This window comes from Artemia sp. Qi Xiang Cuo, chromosome 5 (assembly GCF_049724085.1).
Source record: "Artemia sp. Qi Xiang Cuo chromosome 5, ASM4972408v1, whole genome shotgun sequence".
In the NCBI taxonomy this organism is placed as follows: domain Eukaryota; kingdom Metazoa; phylum Arthropoda; class Branchiopoda; order Anostraca; family Artemiidae; genus Artemia; species Artemia sp. Qi Xiang Cuo.
Genome location: NC_142798.1, coordinates 63,013,298 through 63,032,007, shown reverse-complemented (window position 1 = coordinate 63,032,007; position 18,710 = coordinate 63,013,298). Strand labels below are relative to the sequence as shown.

The following is an 18,710-nucleotide window of genomic DNA, read 5'->3' as shown; positions in this document are numbered from 1 at the left end:
TAGAAAAAAGTGCAAAAATTGGAAACAAATAGGTTGTGTGTTCTAGTTACCCCCTTATGTCTTTCAGTATATTTTTGTATCTGATTTTTTAATTGGAAAGTAAAGCGTTCAGAAAAAATGAAGGAAAAAGCACCTCCGTTCTCTTGCAGATATTCTCATGTGGTCGGTTTCTTTATTATCACTTGACCTCTGATCATGGAGATGTCTGCAAATGATCATTCCCATTTTTTTTTCTTAGTCAAGTGTCATTTGCTGTTGTGTCACTGCTTTTTCTTTCAAAAGCTTTCTGAAGTTTCGGGATCCATTTTGTGTCCAGAATGGTCCCTAGAGAAGTCCCTATTTTTCACCACTTGAACCTCTGGCAACCCTGCTGTGTGTACAGGGTCAGCTTTTACCATGTTGCATGAAATATCTTCAGGGGTTGAGGGAGGTGATCTATATTCTGGGTTCCAGAAAGTAATAGTTCACCCATTTTTTGCTATTATTCAATTTAATTTTGGGATCACTGATAAAACCAAAATTCCAGTTTTCTAAGCACAAGATAAGTATGAGAAAGAACTTAGAAACTTGAAGAAGATTCTTCCTCTCCTGTTGCTTTACGTGCCTATATCCTTCTGAGAACAGGAGAACATCATACGCCCTTGTAAAATAAAAAAAGTTGCCCCCAATTTTTTCTCCTTGTGTCTCCTCCACTTTGTGTCGGAACTATCCTTCTAATTGAGGGATAAGCTTTTAGGTTGGCTCGGAAAAACGGAAAGAACAAATACGAATTGTCCTTGAAATAAGCAACCTTAAACCTATGTGTCATAGTTCTTACAATTATTCAGTTGAAGCTTTTAATGTACTACCTGCATTTTGTCCCATTCTTATGCTATGTTTCAATTAGAACTTCTTAATTTGCATGAGTAATTTGTACCCAAAAACAGGGTATTCATTTGTAAGATAATTTAAGTTTTTTTCAGGAAGCTGATAACGACCCCAGTGGCGAAGCAGCCATGGCAACAAAGCCAAGTTTAACTTATTACGAGCTTGACCTAGGACTGAATCATGTGGTTCGTAAATATACCGAACCTCTTGAAGAGCATGCCAATTTCTTAATCACTGTACCAGGTGGTAATGATGGCCCATCTGGTGTGCTCATTTGCTCTGAAAATTACATTACTTACAAGAATGTTGGTGATCAACCAGATATCAGATGTCCTATTCCTCGTCGAAGGGTAAGTGGCCAACTCAGCTATTAGTCCAATCATACGTCCATCTGCTTTTATTAAAAATTTTGTTTTAATTCTATCCTTAAATGAACTTAGTATTACAGATAAAATTGTCTCTGAAGATACGGATACGTGCGTTCGCGTAAGGACAAGGTGATATCGTATGTAGAAGATTTTTAGATATTGACTGAAATATGTTCAATCCAGAACTCATCTGCGGGTCGTGTGTTTCCTATTCAAAGATACCATAACACAGTGGAAATATATTTATATGTGGGTAACAAGGGAGTAGGTTAGTAGGTCTATGTATTTATGACTGGCATTCTGTTTATCACGTATTTAAATCGAAGTTCTTAGGTTTAGAAATTGGATTTTTGTTTTAACTTGGGTATTCACGGTGTTATAATAATACCAAAAGCCTTTTCAACCTCATTAAGATAAGTGTAGATTGAAGGATGTGTATTCTTTACAATAATATGATAGCCATTGATTTTATTGGAGTTAACCGCGGACCAATATTACCGTTAGTGCACGGGAGTCATTATTCTTATGGAAAATACTTAAACGTAGGAGACCTTTCGCTTGTATTTCTCAGACATACTTTCAGGCACATGTATCTCTGGTCCGATTCCAATGATCCGATTGGTCGAAATGTTGCCTATATAAACACCAGCTCTTGCATCGTTGGTCAGTACTCAGTCATTCACTATTGACCTGGTATTAAACTGGTACATTATTCATAGTAGTAAAAATGATTTGTAATGGAAATTTACAGTCCCACTTCAATGAGTATGGGTAGATAATAATAAAGAAAAAAGGGGGGGGGGGCAAAGGCCCGAAATAAGTAGTGCCATCTAGCATTTGGCATTTTTTATTTTTCACATCATTGTGGTTTTTTTTTCCTGAAACTTGTATCCGATTAATTGTACCCTAATGTTACCTCATTATTAAACTAAACAAATAACAAGGCAGTTTTTCCTCTTACGAGTAACCCAAATTCTTTGTTCCAGTCTTTTTCCAAATTTCCACCCTTTTGGGTTTCGTAACAGGAACTTACATATATAAGTCACACGCCGACAAAAATATATAGTAGTGTAATTTTCAGTTATATTTAGGGCTAGGGGGCTTGGAGTTATCTTGGGAATTGTCTGTCCCCTATGTTTAGGTGTGAAGGAGAATTTCACAAACAATGTATAGACACGTACACTCGCCAATTTCAGAGACTCACAGAATTTAACAAACGATGGATGTATAAAACATTTACAAAACCACTCCCAAAGTTAAATCAATGTTTCTGTCCTACTTTTTTTGAACAAAACTTATTGCCAAAGATTGCTTTGTATCAATGGCGAATGCAATTTTTTCAGTGCGATTTTTTGCTTGTAGATGCAACCAAGTAAAATCAATTTGAAAATTCGATATAGATTAAGAATACAACTAATGAGAAATAAGAATATAGATTTGATATTTGATTTAAGTTAAACACTAGGATTCAATAATGAAAATTTTAGTTGTAAGTTATTTAATGGCAATTAAAACCACACAGGCTATTGTTCATGTCAATATTTTTCTTTGCTTTTATGGTTAAAGGTTAATCTCAGTTAAAATGGTTTTGGAGCTAATCGTAATGGTCTTACATTCCGCTTTGGTATGGTTACAGGTTTTTCACTGCCAAACTCCTTGATATATTTACCATATGAAGTAGCTACAATTTTAACTGTTTTGTTTAATTTACTTACCGGTACCAAATATACTAACCCCCAACATAAAGGAGGCTCGTAAAGCTGGGTATAATTATTACAGAAAATATACCAGTATATTTCATCATAATAATAATAACGAACAATAATTTAGCTACACAAAAATTATAAAGAACAAAGAAATGTTGAGAAAATGGGCTGAGGGTGTCGATTAGGGGTCGGCCCCGTTTCTGTTTCTGTTTCTGTTTTTTCTACCGTTTTCTGTTCTGTTTTTTTTGAAAACGGAAAAAACAGAAAACAGGTAGCCTTTTTTTTTAGTACCGTTCCTGTTTCTGTTTCGTTTTTTTTCTGGCCGTTTTTGCCGTTTCTGTTTTTTTTTAAACCCCTTTTTCTTCATTTTCCGTGTTTTGATTACGAATAGCACCATAGCATAGTCTAGCGACTTTTATTGGATTTGCGATGCTTGCCATCAATCGAAAAGCGCTGTCTTTACGTCTTCCGAAGAAAAGATTTGCTATTGAAGAAAACATTCGCCATAGTAAAAATTAATCTAAAGCAGTCTATTTGGATTTACACCCTTTGGTTAGTCTTGGTAAGTAGATGGTTACCTGGTTGGGTAAAGGTGCAGATTAGCTACCCCAGTAGCGTAGGGTGCAGAGGGCCTGCAAATAGAACCAGGATATACACTAAGAAGTGATTTGTTTACATCCAGCTTCTACTGAACCCTATCTGTGCAAATTTACAGCCCAATTGACTGAACAATATACAGTAAGTAATAAGTTGTTTTTATCAGGGGTTGCTAAACTGCACCATCACCCAGATTAGTTCCCCCTGTAGTGTAGGACACAGAGGCCCTACCAACAGAACCAGGATATACAGGGTGAGTTCCAACCATTTAATTTTCATTGCCCTAGTATGCCCTGTAGCACTAGCAGAAGCGGAACTACAGAAAATCTTTGATATCCAATGGTCAGATATAGGAGCTACTCAACGAATCTTGCTGATTTTGCCTCTGCGAGTGCCGCAGGGCTTACTAGGCTTACGAAAAGTAAAAGGTTGGAACCCAGCCATAGTAAGAGATTTGTTTTTATCCTGTTTCTACTGGACAGTATATGTGCAACTTTACAGCCCAATTGACTGAATAATATACAGAAAGAAATAAGTTGTTTCATCAGTGGGAACTAATCTGCACCTTTACCCCTGGTTTCTCACATCAACATAATTGAATTAGTTGATTGAAATTTATAATCAAGGGACTGTTAAACAAAGGAGTAGGCTGACAATGTTGATGATCTATTCTTCAGCATGAGGGTATAAAATTTCCAATGACATGTTGATTTTAGGCATGTTCACTTGCAGCACCCAGGAAGGAATTGTGAATAGCCTCGATATTCTTTATCCTGCAAATGTCATATACTTTAGTAAATATTTGGAGCAGCTTATTTCCAATGGTCTAATTATTCAATCTATTATCTGCATTATAAAATCTTCTAGCTACATCAGAGAGTCCTGGGCCTACGCTTTACTATTTCCTGCTATTACTAATATTATACTTTTATTTCCCTTAATATACCATATGAGGAGTATTCACAATTACAGAAAAAAGATACTCGCTTATGGAATAAAATTATGCTCTGTCCTACAGAGAAGTGTCTTTTTTACTTGAATTGTTCTTCTTTCATACTCTTATTTGCAATCACAGGAGTAACTAGACCTGCACTGCTCCATGCACTTAGTAATGATATGCTTTGCAGGAACCGATACACATGCTGTCATAAATGGCATCAAATCTGGCATCAAATATTTCATCAAGTTCTGACTCAGAACTTAGAGGGCCCTCCATCAAAGAAAGTCAAGTTCTGGGAGCAACATGGGACCAGGAATAAGGGAGCAGCTGTAATTACCTGCAATTACTGCAAAAAAGATGTGAAGTCAACAAAGGGGTCTGCAACATCGTTTAAAAATCACCTTATGGTTAAACACAAAATTGCTGAACAACCTAAACCAAGTACTGCTCCAAAGAAGTCTCATTCTACAGCCTTGTCTCAGCTCAGCATGCCGAGCAATCCTGTGAAACTAACCCAACTCGATTTGAAGGCACTGGAAAGAAAAGGGATATAAGAAATTTTTTGAAATCAACAAAGCAGCAGCAGCTGAACAAGTTGTGTAGCAAAACGGTTTGCATTGACAAGCTTCCTAGTTCAATATTTGAAAAACCAGGAGTAAAGGCTCTAATCTCTAAACTTACAGGAGGTCTTACTGGCCCCTCAGCTCGTACTGTTGCAAGACATCTAGTTACAGCAAAGAAAATGAAGGTCTAGCAGCTCAAAGCTGAACTCCAGAAAGTCCGGAAATTGAATTTGACCCTAGACTGCTGGTCTTCAAGAACGGGGTCTGGCTTTCTAGGTATTACAGCTCATTATGTGATGAAAAGCACTGATGGCAAGCTCACTCTGGTGCATAGAATCCTTGAGTTTGAGACTAAAAGTTGCTCACACTAGCGCCAACATTCTTTGCGCAATCCGTAGTAGCCTCCAGAAGTTCAGAATTCTACGGAAAGTCTACTTTATAATTACTGATTCGGGAGCTAATATAGTAAAGGCTCTCAGAGAAGCATTATGCGAAGCTCATGCTTTGCACAAAACCTGCATAACGTGGTGACTAATGCCCTTAAGCTGTGGGAATGCAGAAACCCGGCAGATTTAGTGACTGTTCCCCACCTAAATGATTCAGGATCCGGTTCAGAATCTGATGACAACGTTGATACTGCTGAACAAGATGACTTTCGTGACCTGATTGTAGGAGATGATGACATTGAAGAAACTGGGTATACCGACTGCAGTAATGATGATCATAGTAGCTCCGAATTAAATGATTCAGACCTTGACAGCGATAGTGAGAGCTCAATACCTAGACAAAGAGGCGTCTCTAGTGAAGTATTGACGCTGGGACCAGCACTGGTAAAAAAACGAAAGCTAGTTAGAATCCTGAAAGTATCTTCCAAATCCCACGATCTTTTTGAAGCTATCTGCAAGACATATAATCTTAGTCCATCCATCACAAAAGACACGAATGTTCGATGGAATAGCACACTTACCATGATAGAAATGTATTGTGCCCGAAAAGAGCCACTGCACGACTTCTTCAACCAAAACCTACGTGACGCTAAGATTAGAGAGCTCGAACTTCACAGCAATGAGTGGTCCATCATGGAGCTGTCATTGAGGTTCTTCGCCCGTTCAAACAGGCAACAGAGATAGCTAGTGGATATAATTATGTTTCGGCAAGCAAAGTCGTGCTGATGATTAAGGGATTACTGTTGTTTTGTCAGACTCCAGATACTAGTATTATGGCTGAGTCAATCAATGGGCTGAAGGAACTTCAAGTTTTTCAGCTCAGGAGATATTTTTCAGCCAGTCCTAAGTTTGATATGATGCTCTTCACAAGAGCTGGCTTTTTGGACCCTGCAATTTATGAAAAAATAACACATGTAGACACAGAGTCAGCTCGTCAGTCCATCTCCTCGCTTCTCCAGCAATTCATCTCCGAGCAGAGAAGAACAGAAGAACTCGATCCAATCCAATTGAACTCCACATCTTTCCCTATTGACGTCGCTCCTACTAAGGCAGGGACTAACCGAAAAGGGTCACCAGAGACTCTTGATCAAGAAGACAGCTTTTTTTCTAAGTTTCTCGGCACGACTGGGTTACGGATGAACTCTACGAGGCAAAATGCCAACAGTATGAGCATTGACAGCGTGGCAGCAAATATTATCAGGGCATATGAGGAGAGAGTTCCTGTGTTTTTGAGAGAGAGACGAAGATCAGGACAAAATAATTCTGATCCACTAGAATTTTGGTCTGATTACTTTTACACTTACCCGGAGTTAAGTGAAATTGCATGTATGCATCTATCAGTCCCTGCAACTTCAGTACCCAGTGAGATTGCATTTAGTATTGCTGGGTACTTTACGCGAAAGTAGTGCTCACGAATGACTGCAAAGTCACTTGAACTCCGAATGTTTTTAAGTGACAAATTTTAATTTATGTGGTCTTTTTGTATATTTGGTCTTTTTGTATATTTGGTCTTTTTTATTAATCTATGTTAATAAATATTCACTTTACTCTCGTAAATCTAAAGAAACTGAAAAAAAAACCCAGAAATATCTGTTAAAACGGCCGTTTTTTAAGTAAAAACAGGTCGTTTCTGTTTTTCGGTAAAAAAACGGAAAAACAGGAACGGATTTCCTTTTTTTTTTTTTACCGTTTTCGTTTCTGTTCCGTTTTTTAAATGCCGTTTTTTACCGTTTCTGTTTTGGCCAAAAACAGAAACGGTGCCGACTGCTAGTGTCGATCCTAACACTAGATGAGATCAGCTGCTGCTGATGAGATCAGCAGACATTATTTGATATTTCCTTCTTTAAGTTTATCTGAGATACCCTATTTTTATGCAAAAATTCCTTTGTCCTTGGGTTGTAGTTCAATTCAAGAATTGGACTTTCCCCTTTCTTATCTTTTTGAACAAATAAAAAGTGAATGTTATTGATAATTTGCTTTTTGAGGACTTATTGTTGTGAAACGTGTTGTGACTTATTGTTGTGAAAACATTATAATTATTGTTTCAAAATTTATTAAAGCTTCTTTTAAAGAGGAAAGATTCTTATATGCTCCCCCTCCTATCGCCTCAAAAGCAAGCGTAAAAATGTTATTTGTCCATAAAACTTGTTTAATTTTGAAAATTCATCCTTTTAATGGTCGAACAAAAAGGTGGAACATATGTTATGGCATTTTTTCTACTTTGATTTCTCTGGGGCTGATAACTTGGAACTTTTGAATCTAAATTTTCAATTTCTTTCGGTTTGAGGTCTGTATGTATAGTTTTTGTGAAAAGAGGCTCTCCCGCTTTGTTGATTTTATTTAATATCTTTTGATCTTCTTTCTGTGGTTGGAAGAGGGAATAAATCGGAGAAACTTTTAGGCTCGGGTTTTCTTGCTTTCAACGCGAGATCCTTTTTATGACTGAATTTTTTTTTATTGTATTATAAATTGACTTAATGCATTTCTAATTCAACAAAAAAATTTTCATCTTGTAGAATGATTTGGATGACCCAGAAAGAGGGATGATCCTTGTATGTTCAGCCTCTCATAGAACCAAGTCTATGTTTTTCTTTTTGGTTCAAACGGAGCAAGGTGATATTTTCAAAGTGACCCTGGAAACTGAAGAAGATATGGTCACAGAAATAAAAATGAAATATTTTGACACAGTTCCTGTTGCTATTTCTATGTGTGTCCTCAAAACTGGCTTCCTATTTGTTGCGTCCGAGTTTGGGAATCAGTAAGTCACCTAATGGAATCTTTTTTTTTCTTTTCTTTTTTTTTATCAGAATTCGATATTACAATTCCCTAGAAGTCGAGGGGAAAAAACATGAAGTTGAATCCAATCGAAAACCTTTAATAGGTAACTCTTAGTGAGAGCTGTGCCCGAAGTTACCAACAAGGTATTGATCGTCTTAGTTTCATAAAGTGTACTAATAGTCCCGATCACGGTTTAGGTCGGAGACGACGGTCCAATTTTGGAATGTTAAACATTTTCTTCGGAGAGTTCAATGGCAGAACTAAATGCATTGTAAGTTATTAGTTTGTTTATTTGACTAATTTTGCAACAATAACAGGCTTAATGGCGTCTTCCCCATAAGGCTCCAAGGCCAAAAACGAACAGAGGAGAAAACAGGAATATAACTGAATCAAATCTTTCACTTATAAAATGATCCATTAGTCACATTTATTTTAAATGTTGGACTTAATGAATTTGACTACTGAAAAAGAATGGGAAGGGCTCTATTATGTGTTAACCTTCCATCGTTTAGTCTAACATCCTACAACTTCAACTTTCCTGCCATTTACATTGCTTTCAACTATCAACTATTCACAGTTGTATTTAACAAGAATTCCTATTTTGTGCCGTAACCAAGAACCCTAGAATAATACGGTTTTTAAGTTATTTTTCCTTCTTATCCTTGCATTGCTCGTCACTGGCTCTATTCTTCATCACTGAATTCAGAGGCCTTCTGTAGAGTCAGTTGGAAAAAGTATAAAATCTAGAGAACAATTCGTGTAACATGTATCCGATGAAAACTTTTCGTGAACTTTCTAGTGGGAACCACTTGCACCAAAAAATTTTCAGGTTTCAGGGTTATATTTTAGATGTTTCTCAAGACCGTTGAAAAGATGTAGATTTTACTACAGATGTAGGGATAGATTAGTGTATATCAAAAGCTCAGCAGCCAAAATTCTTATTATATTCAAAAAAAGCGAGGTTCACGGACCATATACTGCTAGTAGTTCCGTAGTAAGAAACTCACAGCACATTTTTTTCGTATTGGTTTGTATTTTTGCTTGACAGCGATTGGGCAACAATGCGCTGGACTTTGATTGACTAAAAGATTGGTACCTAATCTGATTATTCCACGCTGAAAATAACTTATTATTAAGACAAGAACTTATTACAAATTGGTTCTGTCTTCTGTTCATTAATATTAGCCAAATATTTGAAAAGAAAAACGGATTGGTCAATGAGTCATACAACATATGAGCAAGGAACAGTTTATAGTTTTTGGTCCCCAACTATTTTACAGATACTATGGGACGTGGTTCATTGTTTACTATGTTGTAGCTACTGCAGGAGCCGCGATAGGTTGAATTGAAGTCAGTGCAGTTCAACTCCTGTAATGAGTTGGGTTAGGTTAAATGGAGCTGAGCTATACAAGTACCGGAAAGTCGTACCTTACTTGTCAATGATCTAGAACAACTAACAAGGTAGGACAAGTGGCGTAAGTAGGTATCTTCTATATTGAAACTCTCAATGACCCAGTGTCCGATGTGTGGAAATGCACTTTTTTGGCTAAGAGGGCAGTAGTCAATGATTCAATCGACTTCGGCCCTTACTGACACTTTTTCTAGACACAATTTATAGATAGTGTCAGATCTGACACAATCTTACACTATTTTTAGTGTGTTTACGTTACGTGTTAATAACAAAAATCCAGGATTAGTAACAAAAATGTTTTGGTCCATGTGGGCGGTCTCCGATGCCGTTATAATGCATATACCAATACCAATAGGGGAATTACCCCAAAAGCGAAAGTGATACGTTTGCTCTTCGAGCGTTGGAAAAAGTTTTGCTCTTGGAGCTTCGGAACGTAGGCCAGGAGGGCATCGACTTTCGTTTGAGTTCTCAATCAAAGTGCTGACTATCTCCAACAGACATCCAGACTGGGATAGAAAAAGTCTGGCTTTCCGTAAAAGCACACAATCAGGTTGTGGGTCGAATAATCGAACGAAAGGACTGAAGACATTGATGCTTTGAGACTTTATTAATGATCTACTATCTGCAGGTACTGTACCCTGATTAACTGTCTGACTTTATTCAGCTAATGGTAACAATTCTGAATCTGAGCTTTGTGGCTGTTTCTCCGAGTTTCCTTTTTTTAATGTATCAATTTCTGCTTTAAGTAATTCCAATTCTGATTGCATCTTTGACATTTTTTCTTCATTTTCTTTTTGAATTATTGCCAATTTTGATTCCAAAATTTCAATTTCAACCTTCTAACTTTGCACACAGTTATGTGCAAATTCCATATTCCTCAAAGGGTACAGTAGTTCTACATCCTGATTGGCCAGTAATAGGTCTTAGGATCGAAATTATATTCTAGAAGATGTGCATCATCAAGTCTTTACAGTATCAAAATGGCAGGGCATCCATGGTTTTTACAGGTCAAGGATAATCTGAAAAAAAAAGATTCTCAGGATCATTGGAGCAGGCTTTAGAGCATCAATAGTTAAATATGTCCTATCTCTAGGACATGTCTTGTTCCTAGTTAACCACCCTGTAATGCAGCTATTACAAAACGCATGTTCACATGTTGGGACCTGGACAGGATCATCCAGAACAAATGAGCAAATAAGCTCGCAGATGTGACAAATTCTTGATGTTAATAACAAGCTACAACAGCGTTATAGAAAAATGCAGTTTTTCGTACAAAATTGATTAGTTTGAAAAAAAAAATTATACTAATATATTAAAGATTTTTAACCACATCAATTTCCTTTAAAATGGGCCATTAAACAACTTCGATGTTCCAGTGCCAAGCCATCTGAGGAGGAAAAGAAAGAAAAAAAAGATGCCGTATATATAGATGCCGTAAAGCCCCCAAATGTGAGCTGATCTTACGATATAATTTAATGCCGTACTTACTGAAATAGCCGATAGGTGTGTTACCTAACGGGTTTTCTCTCGAGTTGCAGGAATTTACCTATGGGTAGACAGAATTTTTGAAAAACACTCCTTAAATGCAAGACTAAATAATTTTTTTAAAAAAAGAAATTAGGCAAATTATGTTTTAGAGTATTCTTCAGAGTTTAACAATACTGAAACTGAAAGTATTTGAATTTTTTTTCAATCAATGTGGTGGGGGGGGGGGTGCTAATAGCCTCGGCCTAATTTCCGTTCTCTTCTTTTTTTAAGGAGTTATGCAAACATAAAAAATAGTAAATGGTTTCGAGGGGAATCGATAATTTTAACTCATGATTTCACAAGATTATAGCCTAATAATAATATAATAGTAATCTGGTTTAAAATATAATTTTAAGTTAAAATTTTGGCAGAATATCTTAGTTATAATTTGTGAATGTAACGTTCTTGGCCTACAACTGAAATGATGCACTGTCCGTCCGTGTTTCACCTGATTGTATGATTATATTTTTTGGACCTGATCAAGCACCAATTTGTAAGACATAAATGCTACAAAACTTAAAAAAGCTTCTTTTATAATTTTTTTTTCAGTTTTCTTTACCAAATTGCTCACCTTGGTGATGATGATGACGAACCAGAATTCAGCTCAGCTATGCCTTTGGAAGAAGGAGAGACGTTTTTCTTCGCCCCTAGAGCCCTTAAGAATTTAGTCCTCGTGGATGAAATTGAATCCTTGTCACCAATCTTATCTTGTCATATATCCGATTTGGGTAATTTTACCTCTTGTTTTACAGTTTCTTTCTGAGTGTGAGTCATTGAATTACCAGGTCACCATGGGGATTCTTCGCTAACCCTATTAAAAAAACAACTTTTTGCTAAATATAAGTTAGCTATTCAAGTTAAAGAACTCCTTTGAAAAAAGAAAATTAGTGTTAATATGGTCTGATTTGTTCGCTGTCTAGTGATAATCAGTCTTATTTCTACCTGGCTTTAGCGAATAGTCTACTTTATTTCTATTCAACCTTCTAGGCATGATTTTTTTAGCCTTTCCTCTTAATGACATAGTAAGTGTCCTTATTTTTCCTTTTTATAAAAAATGTTAATCAAAATGTACATAATCATTGGTTTTGACTTTTTTTTTTCTCTAATCCTTTTTAAGATTATAGAACTACTTAAATTATTCACAAAGGAGGATTAACACAGTGTACGTAGGTATTGAGTAGTGATTAGGATCAATAAGGAAGCTTCTCAGCTTTTCAATATGCACAGGTAGAAATATGGTATTTCTAGGCATAAGTAGGAATATGATGGTATCCCTCTCAGATACACAAGCATTGGTGGTTAATGTTTGGATTCAAAAGGAAAAGTGAATTTCAAATTGATCTGAAACTCGAGATTTTAGAGCAGAAAACAAAGTATATCATTGGTGATTTGTCCATTAAAAGTGACTATGAAAAGCCCGCATTATTAACACAACATGTTTTTCATATTCCTAGTAAAAGATTTTTATCTAATGGTATTCGCACCAGCGTTGTCAACGCTTTGAAATAAACTGTACCAGCTTTCTTACTAAAATATTATCGAAAGGGATTAATTTGTAGGCTACCATCTGAAGAGCAGGTTAAAAATTTAGCGTAAAAAGATGAAATTTGCCGATAAACCTTGTACAGATAGATATTCGAGTCAGAAAAGGGCAAGTAAAACCAAAATGTACCAGAAACGGTACAGTTGTACCGCGTTGGCAACGTTGATTCGTACCGATGAGCCAATCAGGATTTAGCATGATGCATGACGGAGATAGCCTTCTTAGAGGAGGGCTTACAATGGTATATATTTTTTTTCCATATTTCCTGCTATTTAGTATTCTGTATAATTTTGTTGCAAAACACAATGGAAAGACATATTAACAGCTATCTTCGTGAGCTTTTCGTGGATAAGGCCTGTTTCTTTGAACCAACACTAGGCCCCCCGTTTTGAAAGGCGTACATTAGAATCATAAAAACGTATTTTCTTCGTATTTGGTGGAAGAGTAAAGAAAAATAGAGTAAAGTAAAAAGGCTGAGTAAAGTAAAGTAATATAGTAGAAAAAGGTGGAAGAGTAAAGGAAAAATAGAGATCAAAAGTCAATGTGTTTTCAGAAATGAGAAGGGAATTAGTGCTTAAAAGGAGATTTTAATTTTTGTTATATTTAGTGTATGCGTACTTGTATTAGACATGCGTCAATTAGTTTCGATTTTGGAAACGAGGATTTGGGACCCCTTGACCAATATTTAACTACTTGTCACTTCTGAAACGAAAAATTTGTAATTTTTATAATTGTTGTAATAAAATCTAGTAAACTGTAAAATCTAGTTTGTAATTCTTATATCAGGTTTATAAAATAGGCTTAAAATCGTTGTCGATAAACCTTGTACAGATAGATATTAGATTTAGAAAAGGGCAAGTAAAACCAAAATGTACCAGAAACGGTACAGTTGTGCTGCGTTGGCAACGTTGGTTCTTACCGAGGAGCCAATCAGGATTTAGCATGATGCATGACGGAGATAGCCTTCTTAGAGGAAGGCTTTTGATACAAAGGTAGATTTTTCCATATTTCTTGCTATTTAGTATTCTGTATAATTTCGTTGCAAAACAGTGGAAAGTCATATTAACAGCTATCTTCGTGAGCTTTTCGTGGATAAGGCCTGTTTCTTTGAACCAACACTTAAGGCCTCCCGTTTTGAAAGGCGTACATTATAATCATAAAAACGTATTTTCTTCGTATTAGGCGGAAGAGTAAAGTAAAAAGGCTGAGTAAAGTTATAGAGTAGAAAAAGGTGGAAGAGGAAAGGAAAAATAGAGATGAAAAGTCATGGCTTTTCGGAAGTGAGAAGCGAATTAGTGTTTAAAGGAGATTTTAATTTTGTTTTACTTAGTGTATGCGTACTTTTATCAGACATGCGTCAATTAGCTTCGATTTTGGAATCGAGGATTTGGGACCCCTGGACCAATATTTAACTCCTTATCACTTATGAAACGAAAAATTTACTTCGACTGTATATTGTAAAATTGTTATTATAGCATTAGTAAATTTAAAATGTCTTATAGTTTGTAATTCTTATGTCAGGTTTATAAAATAGGCTTAAAATCGTTGAGCATTGGAATCTCATGATGACTGCTAAAAATATGTCTTCTTTTCCCGACTGAAATCCTATGAATTTGATAACATCTTTTTCTGAAATATTAAAAAGCATCTCTTTCAATGAGTTGTATTATTCGAGTTTTTCAAAATATTTTTCTTTTCTAGCCAATGAAGACACCCCCCAGTTATATACCTTGTGCGGAAGGGGACCCCGTTCCTCACTAAGGGTTTTGCGTCATGGGCTAGAAGTGTCTGAGATGGCTGTGTCTGAATTGCCTGGTAACCCTAATGCGGTTTGGACAGTCAAAAGACGTGCTGATGGTAAATATATATAACACTGTGAATTCTTAGTAGGAATTATTTATATGCTAATTGTTGGCTATTTTATCTATTAATTTAGGTTTCTGAATGAAAGGTTTCTATTTTATTTTGTTGAGAAGGGAAATTTAAAAAGGCGACATATTAAAATAAGTTCTGGTGCAGGCACTGCCTATCCAGGTATTCATCCGGTTGTACGATAAAGATACTTTTGATTTCGGTCTAACGTGGGCCCCAAAATCTTCTGGAAGCACCTGGAACCATTTTCTGACCCCCCTTAGCGTATTGCCATTGTGCTTTGGTGGGTTTCTTTTCCGGAAATAGGCAGTGTGCACCTGTGGTAATGGCGATGCATAAACGCCATGTCCAGATTTGCCCAAGGGAAGCGTTTCCCTTTCAATTAAAGAGAGAAATTTATCTTGATGTTTTACCTTGGTCATGTGCACCTGGAACCATTTTCTGACCCCCATAGCGTATTGCCATTATGCTTTGGTGGGTTTATTTTCCGGAAATAGGCTGTGTGCACCTGTTGTAATGGCGATGCATAAACGCCATGTCCAGATTTGCCTAAGGGAAGCGTTTCCCCTTCCATTAAAGAGAGAAAATATTCTTGATGTTTTACCTTGGTCATGTGTACCTCTAGTAATGGTGATAATAATTTTGAGGGGTTTTGAATTAAGAGGAAAATCAATTTTAAGGAGATGATCTGCAAGTATTTGTTAAATTTTACTCGGCTTTTTACGTTTTAATTTTTACGTTTGAGTTTTACCTGATCTCCCATTGAACATAGTCGTACTGTGTTCTCTTCGTAATAACAAAGGAAATTATATATTTTACAATTTAAAGAGTATCTGTGTGGTTTTGATGTTTTTAGTTGTTGTTTTTTTCTAGTTGTCTCAAACAAACTGTGCTAAAAGGTTTTTCAATTGAGTTTCATTTTTACAGTTCATTCAGAGTATAGGCTACTTACACGAAGAGAAGCTGGCGCCAATGTTGACATAAAAAGAAAACACCAATGCCATCTAACGATTAACGTTCAAGCTTAGTAATTGTGTTATCTTCAGAAACTGATTTCTTGTTTTTGTTTATTTGTTGTCCTGCGGTGGCGAAGTGGGTTTGACCTTAGCTTGCTAATGTGAGAACAGAGATCGAGTCAGGCTGTAGCAACACTGTAGGGCCGACGGAGGGACCTTATTAGTCAAGAAGCGTGGGTAATCCGATTACTTTTTTTTAGAAACAGATGAGACACGCATTACTATACTAATTTTGCCAATTACTACACTGAAGAAACGCAAAAGGTTAGATGGCGATGGTAATTCTTTTTGTCAACACTGATGTCTGTTTCCAGTTTTAAGTTACCCAAACTCTGCATTGTTGTTTTCTTGACTAAGCTAACTATTTAGCAATGCCAATAAAAAATAAACAATTGTTAGAGATTCGGTAGGGTAAATTTTTAAAATTCCCTGGAGTAAAAAAAAAACCCAAGGGACGCATAGGAGTCAGCAAGGAAAAATAGGCAAGTTTTGGTTTGAAATTCTTACCAAGTTGCTCGATATCTTTCTTGAGGGATTAAATGCTTTAATTTGGCCCTTATATGTCTGATAAATTTACATAATAATTTAAGTTCCATAAGAAACTTGATAATTTTTTCTTCGTGTTTCCAAATTTGAAATTTTCTTAAAAGGTTTCATTTTATCTCTTTTAAAAATTGGAATTACACTCCAGTTCCTAGCCTGTGAAGTTTATTTTCATTTCAAAGCCAGATTTCCTTCTGTTTGAATGCTTCTAACTTATAAAAGGAGTACTTGAACAAAAACAAGATAAAATCGAAGTTTTTTTTCTTGGTTAAATTTAAATTGCTATTTTGAATGTCTTAAGAGTGTAAGCATCATTATTAATTAACGAAAATGCCCCCCCCCCCCAACCCCTGAATTTTTAGTTTCTCATTTGTAATGTAACCGTCTGAAAAAAATATGAAAAAAAAAGTCCTTTTGTAACACATTGCAATTCTCCTAAGCTTTAATTGACTTTATTTGTTGTTTTATTTTGTTGATAGTAAAACCACCGTGTCTTTTTTTTACATGATGCCCATAAGGGGGTTCGAATTCCCCCTGGCCACTCTTCAATATCCCCCTAAACATTGGTAGAAAGTTTCAACTTAATATCCTTAGCTGTATGGATGCACATAGTGTCTTTTTATTTAGTTTATGATACCCCTCAGCATTCCCTGGAGTGTCATCTTTGTACTAAGGCCCGACCGATATATCGGCCAACCGATATCATCGGGCTGATATGAGGGTCATTGTAATTATCAGATATTTAAAAAAAATATTTGGTTATCGGTTGATATATATATATATATATATATATATATATATATATATATATATATATATATATATATATATATATATATATATATATATATATATATATATATATATATATATATATGGCATGTCATTTTTTCCGCTCCTATGCTTTTAATTTATCAACTAAAGACGAACACTTGGCTATCATTGGATAGCTGAGACTCAGTTCTTCCCATCGAATTCGAATGGTTCATTCGATCTTTAATCTGATTCTGAATATTTGGTATACAGGATTTGTTTAAGGTGAGAATACGTTGAATATTGGTTGACAGTCGTTGAGAAAAGGACAATTTTTCTTAAGCAAATTTAGATCCTTCTAAAGTCTGAATAATATCATAGTTCTGACTCGGCAAATTGAAGCTAAATAATGGAATAATATTATTTCTTTTGATGCGAGTTGCAGCTACAGGCACTTATTCCAGAATTTCCTAATTAAAATTGTCTGTTTTTAATTTTCTACTTAAAAGTATTCGTTCGTTTTCCATTGATCAACTAGGTCAACAAAACTTGATAGGTATATTTTCCTAGGCTATTTATTTTGATGTATTTAATAAAAATTAAATCAAAACAGCTTGTGACCTTATGCCTAGGAATCTTTTAAAAACAAATAGTAATAGGCTGGTTGTTTGATGGATTTACAAACACCAGTCTTTTCCCTTTCAGATATCAGTCAAGTCCTATTGGGTAGGCATCCATGAAGGCCTATCCCTCAGCCAACTGGATGGAATCAGGTAAAATTCCTTTCATTCTATTTGTTCTCAGTGACCGTTGGCAAGTATTCGGGGAATTCTACCTTTTATCAATTTTGTGTGATTTTACCCCTCTATATGCTTCGAAATGTTTGAATGTTGGGGATTGTTCAAAATAAAATTCTAAAGAAAATAATAAAATAGTTTATTGTTGGAATAAAAAGTAATTAGGTAATGAATGAATACAGAAATGATCATTTTTTAAGAAATATGTGGCTTGATCTCTGTGTCTTAGCTATCCATTAAATTTGACAGTGCATTATAAACCAGCTAAAAAGAATATTCCTACTTATTCTGACCGGGTAAAAGACTACTGTCTAAAGTTTGTCCTTTTTCTTTTTTTAAATAACATGATAATCTAGTAACAAGTTGATTTAATAATTTTTGTCTAATAATTTTTCTGACCTGGCAAAGTTGGGTTCTTCTGGTGATTGCCTTAAACTATGACGATTGTTCTTTTCTAGATGAATTTGATGCTTACATTATTGTATCTTTTGTGAATGCCACTCTTGTACTTTCAATTGGAGAAACAGTTGAAGAAGTTACAGATTCTGGATTTCTTGGCACGACTCCAACTCTTTCATGCTCATCACTTGGCGATGATGCCCTTGTTCAGGTAGGACGCTTCTTCCATAGTCTATATGGTCTAAGGTTGGAGCAGGACTCTTGTTCGATAGATGCACGCGAAGATTGCAGTGAAATTGCAGCCAAACTTGCGGTTTATTCCTCTTGCTCTGCGACTGGGTAGGAGGCTTTGAATGGGTTCCCTTTGCCAAGGTCCTGAAGTGGGAGACCTATTTCAAATATTTTAGTGGTGTCTTACGATGTTTGAACGGCACTTCTTGTGTTATTTTCCAGTCGTTCCTGATCTTTGGAAATGAAAGGGACGAGAGAAAAAAACGATTAGGTATTTAATGGCACTTGTCCATTATACTAATTATTTGAGTTTGAGATATTGTTTTTTCTCTCATTTCTTCTTTTAGCAGGAG

At 35.8% G+C, this 18,710-nt stretch overlaps 1 protein-coding gene and 1 pseudogene across 1 annotated transcript in view; one reads left to right on the top strand and one right to left on the bottom strand.

The window, feature by feature from the left end:
• Nucleotides 1-18,710, top strand: part of LOC148952362 (splicing factor 3B subunit 3-like) — a 54,504-nt gene that overhangs the window by 12,905 nt on the left and 22,889 nt on the right. Inside the window, 5 exon segments of the mRNA XM_089089834.1 lie at nt 963-1,217; nt 8,004-8,245; nt 11,753-11,931; nt 14,448-14,603; nt 18,186-18,337. Coding sequence (XP_088945960.1) covers nt 963-1,217; nt 8,004-8,245; nt 11,753-11,931; nt 14,448-14,603; nt 18,186-18,337 — 984 coding nt within the window.
• LOC148952364 (E3 ubiquitin-protein ligase NRDP1-like) lies at nt 9,907-11,063 on the bottom strand (annotated as a pseudogene).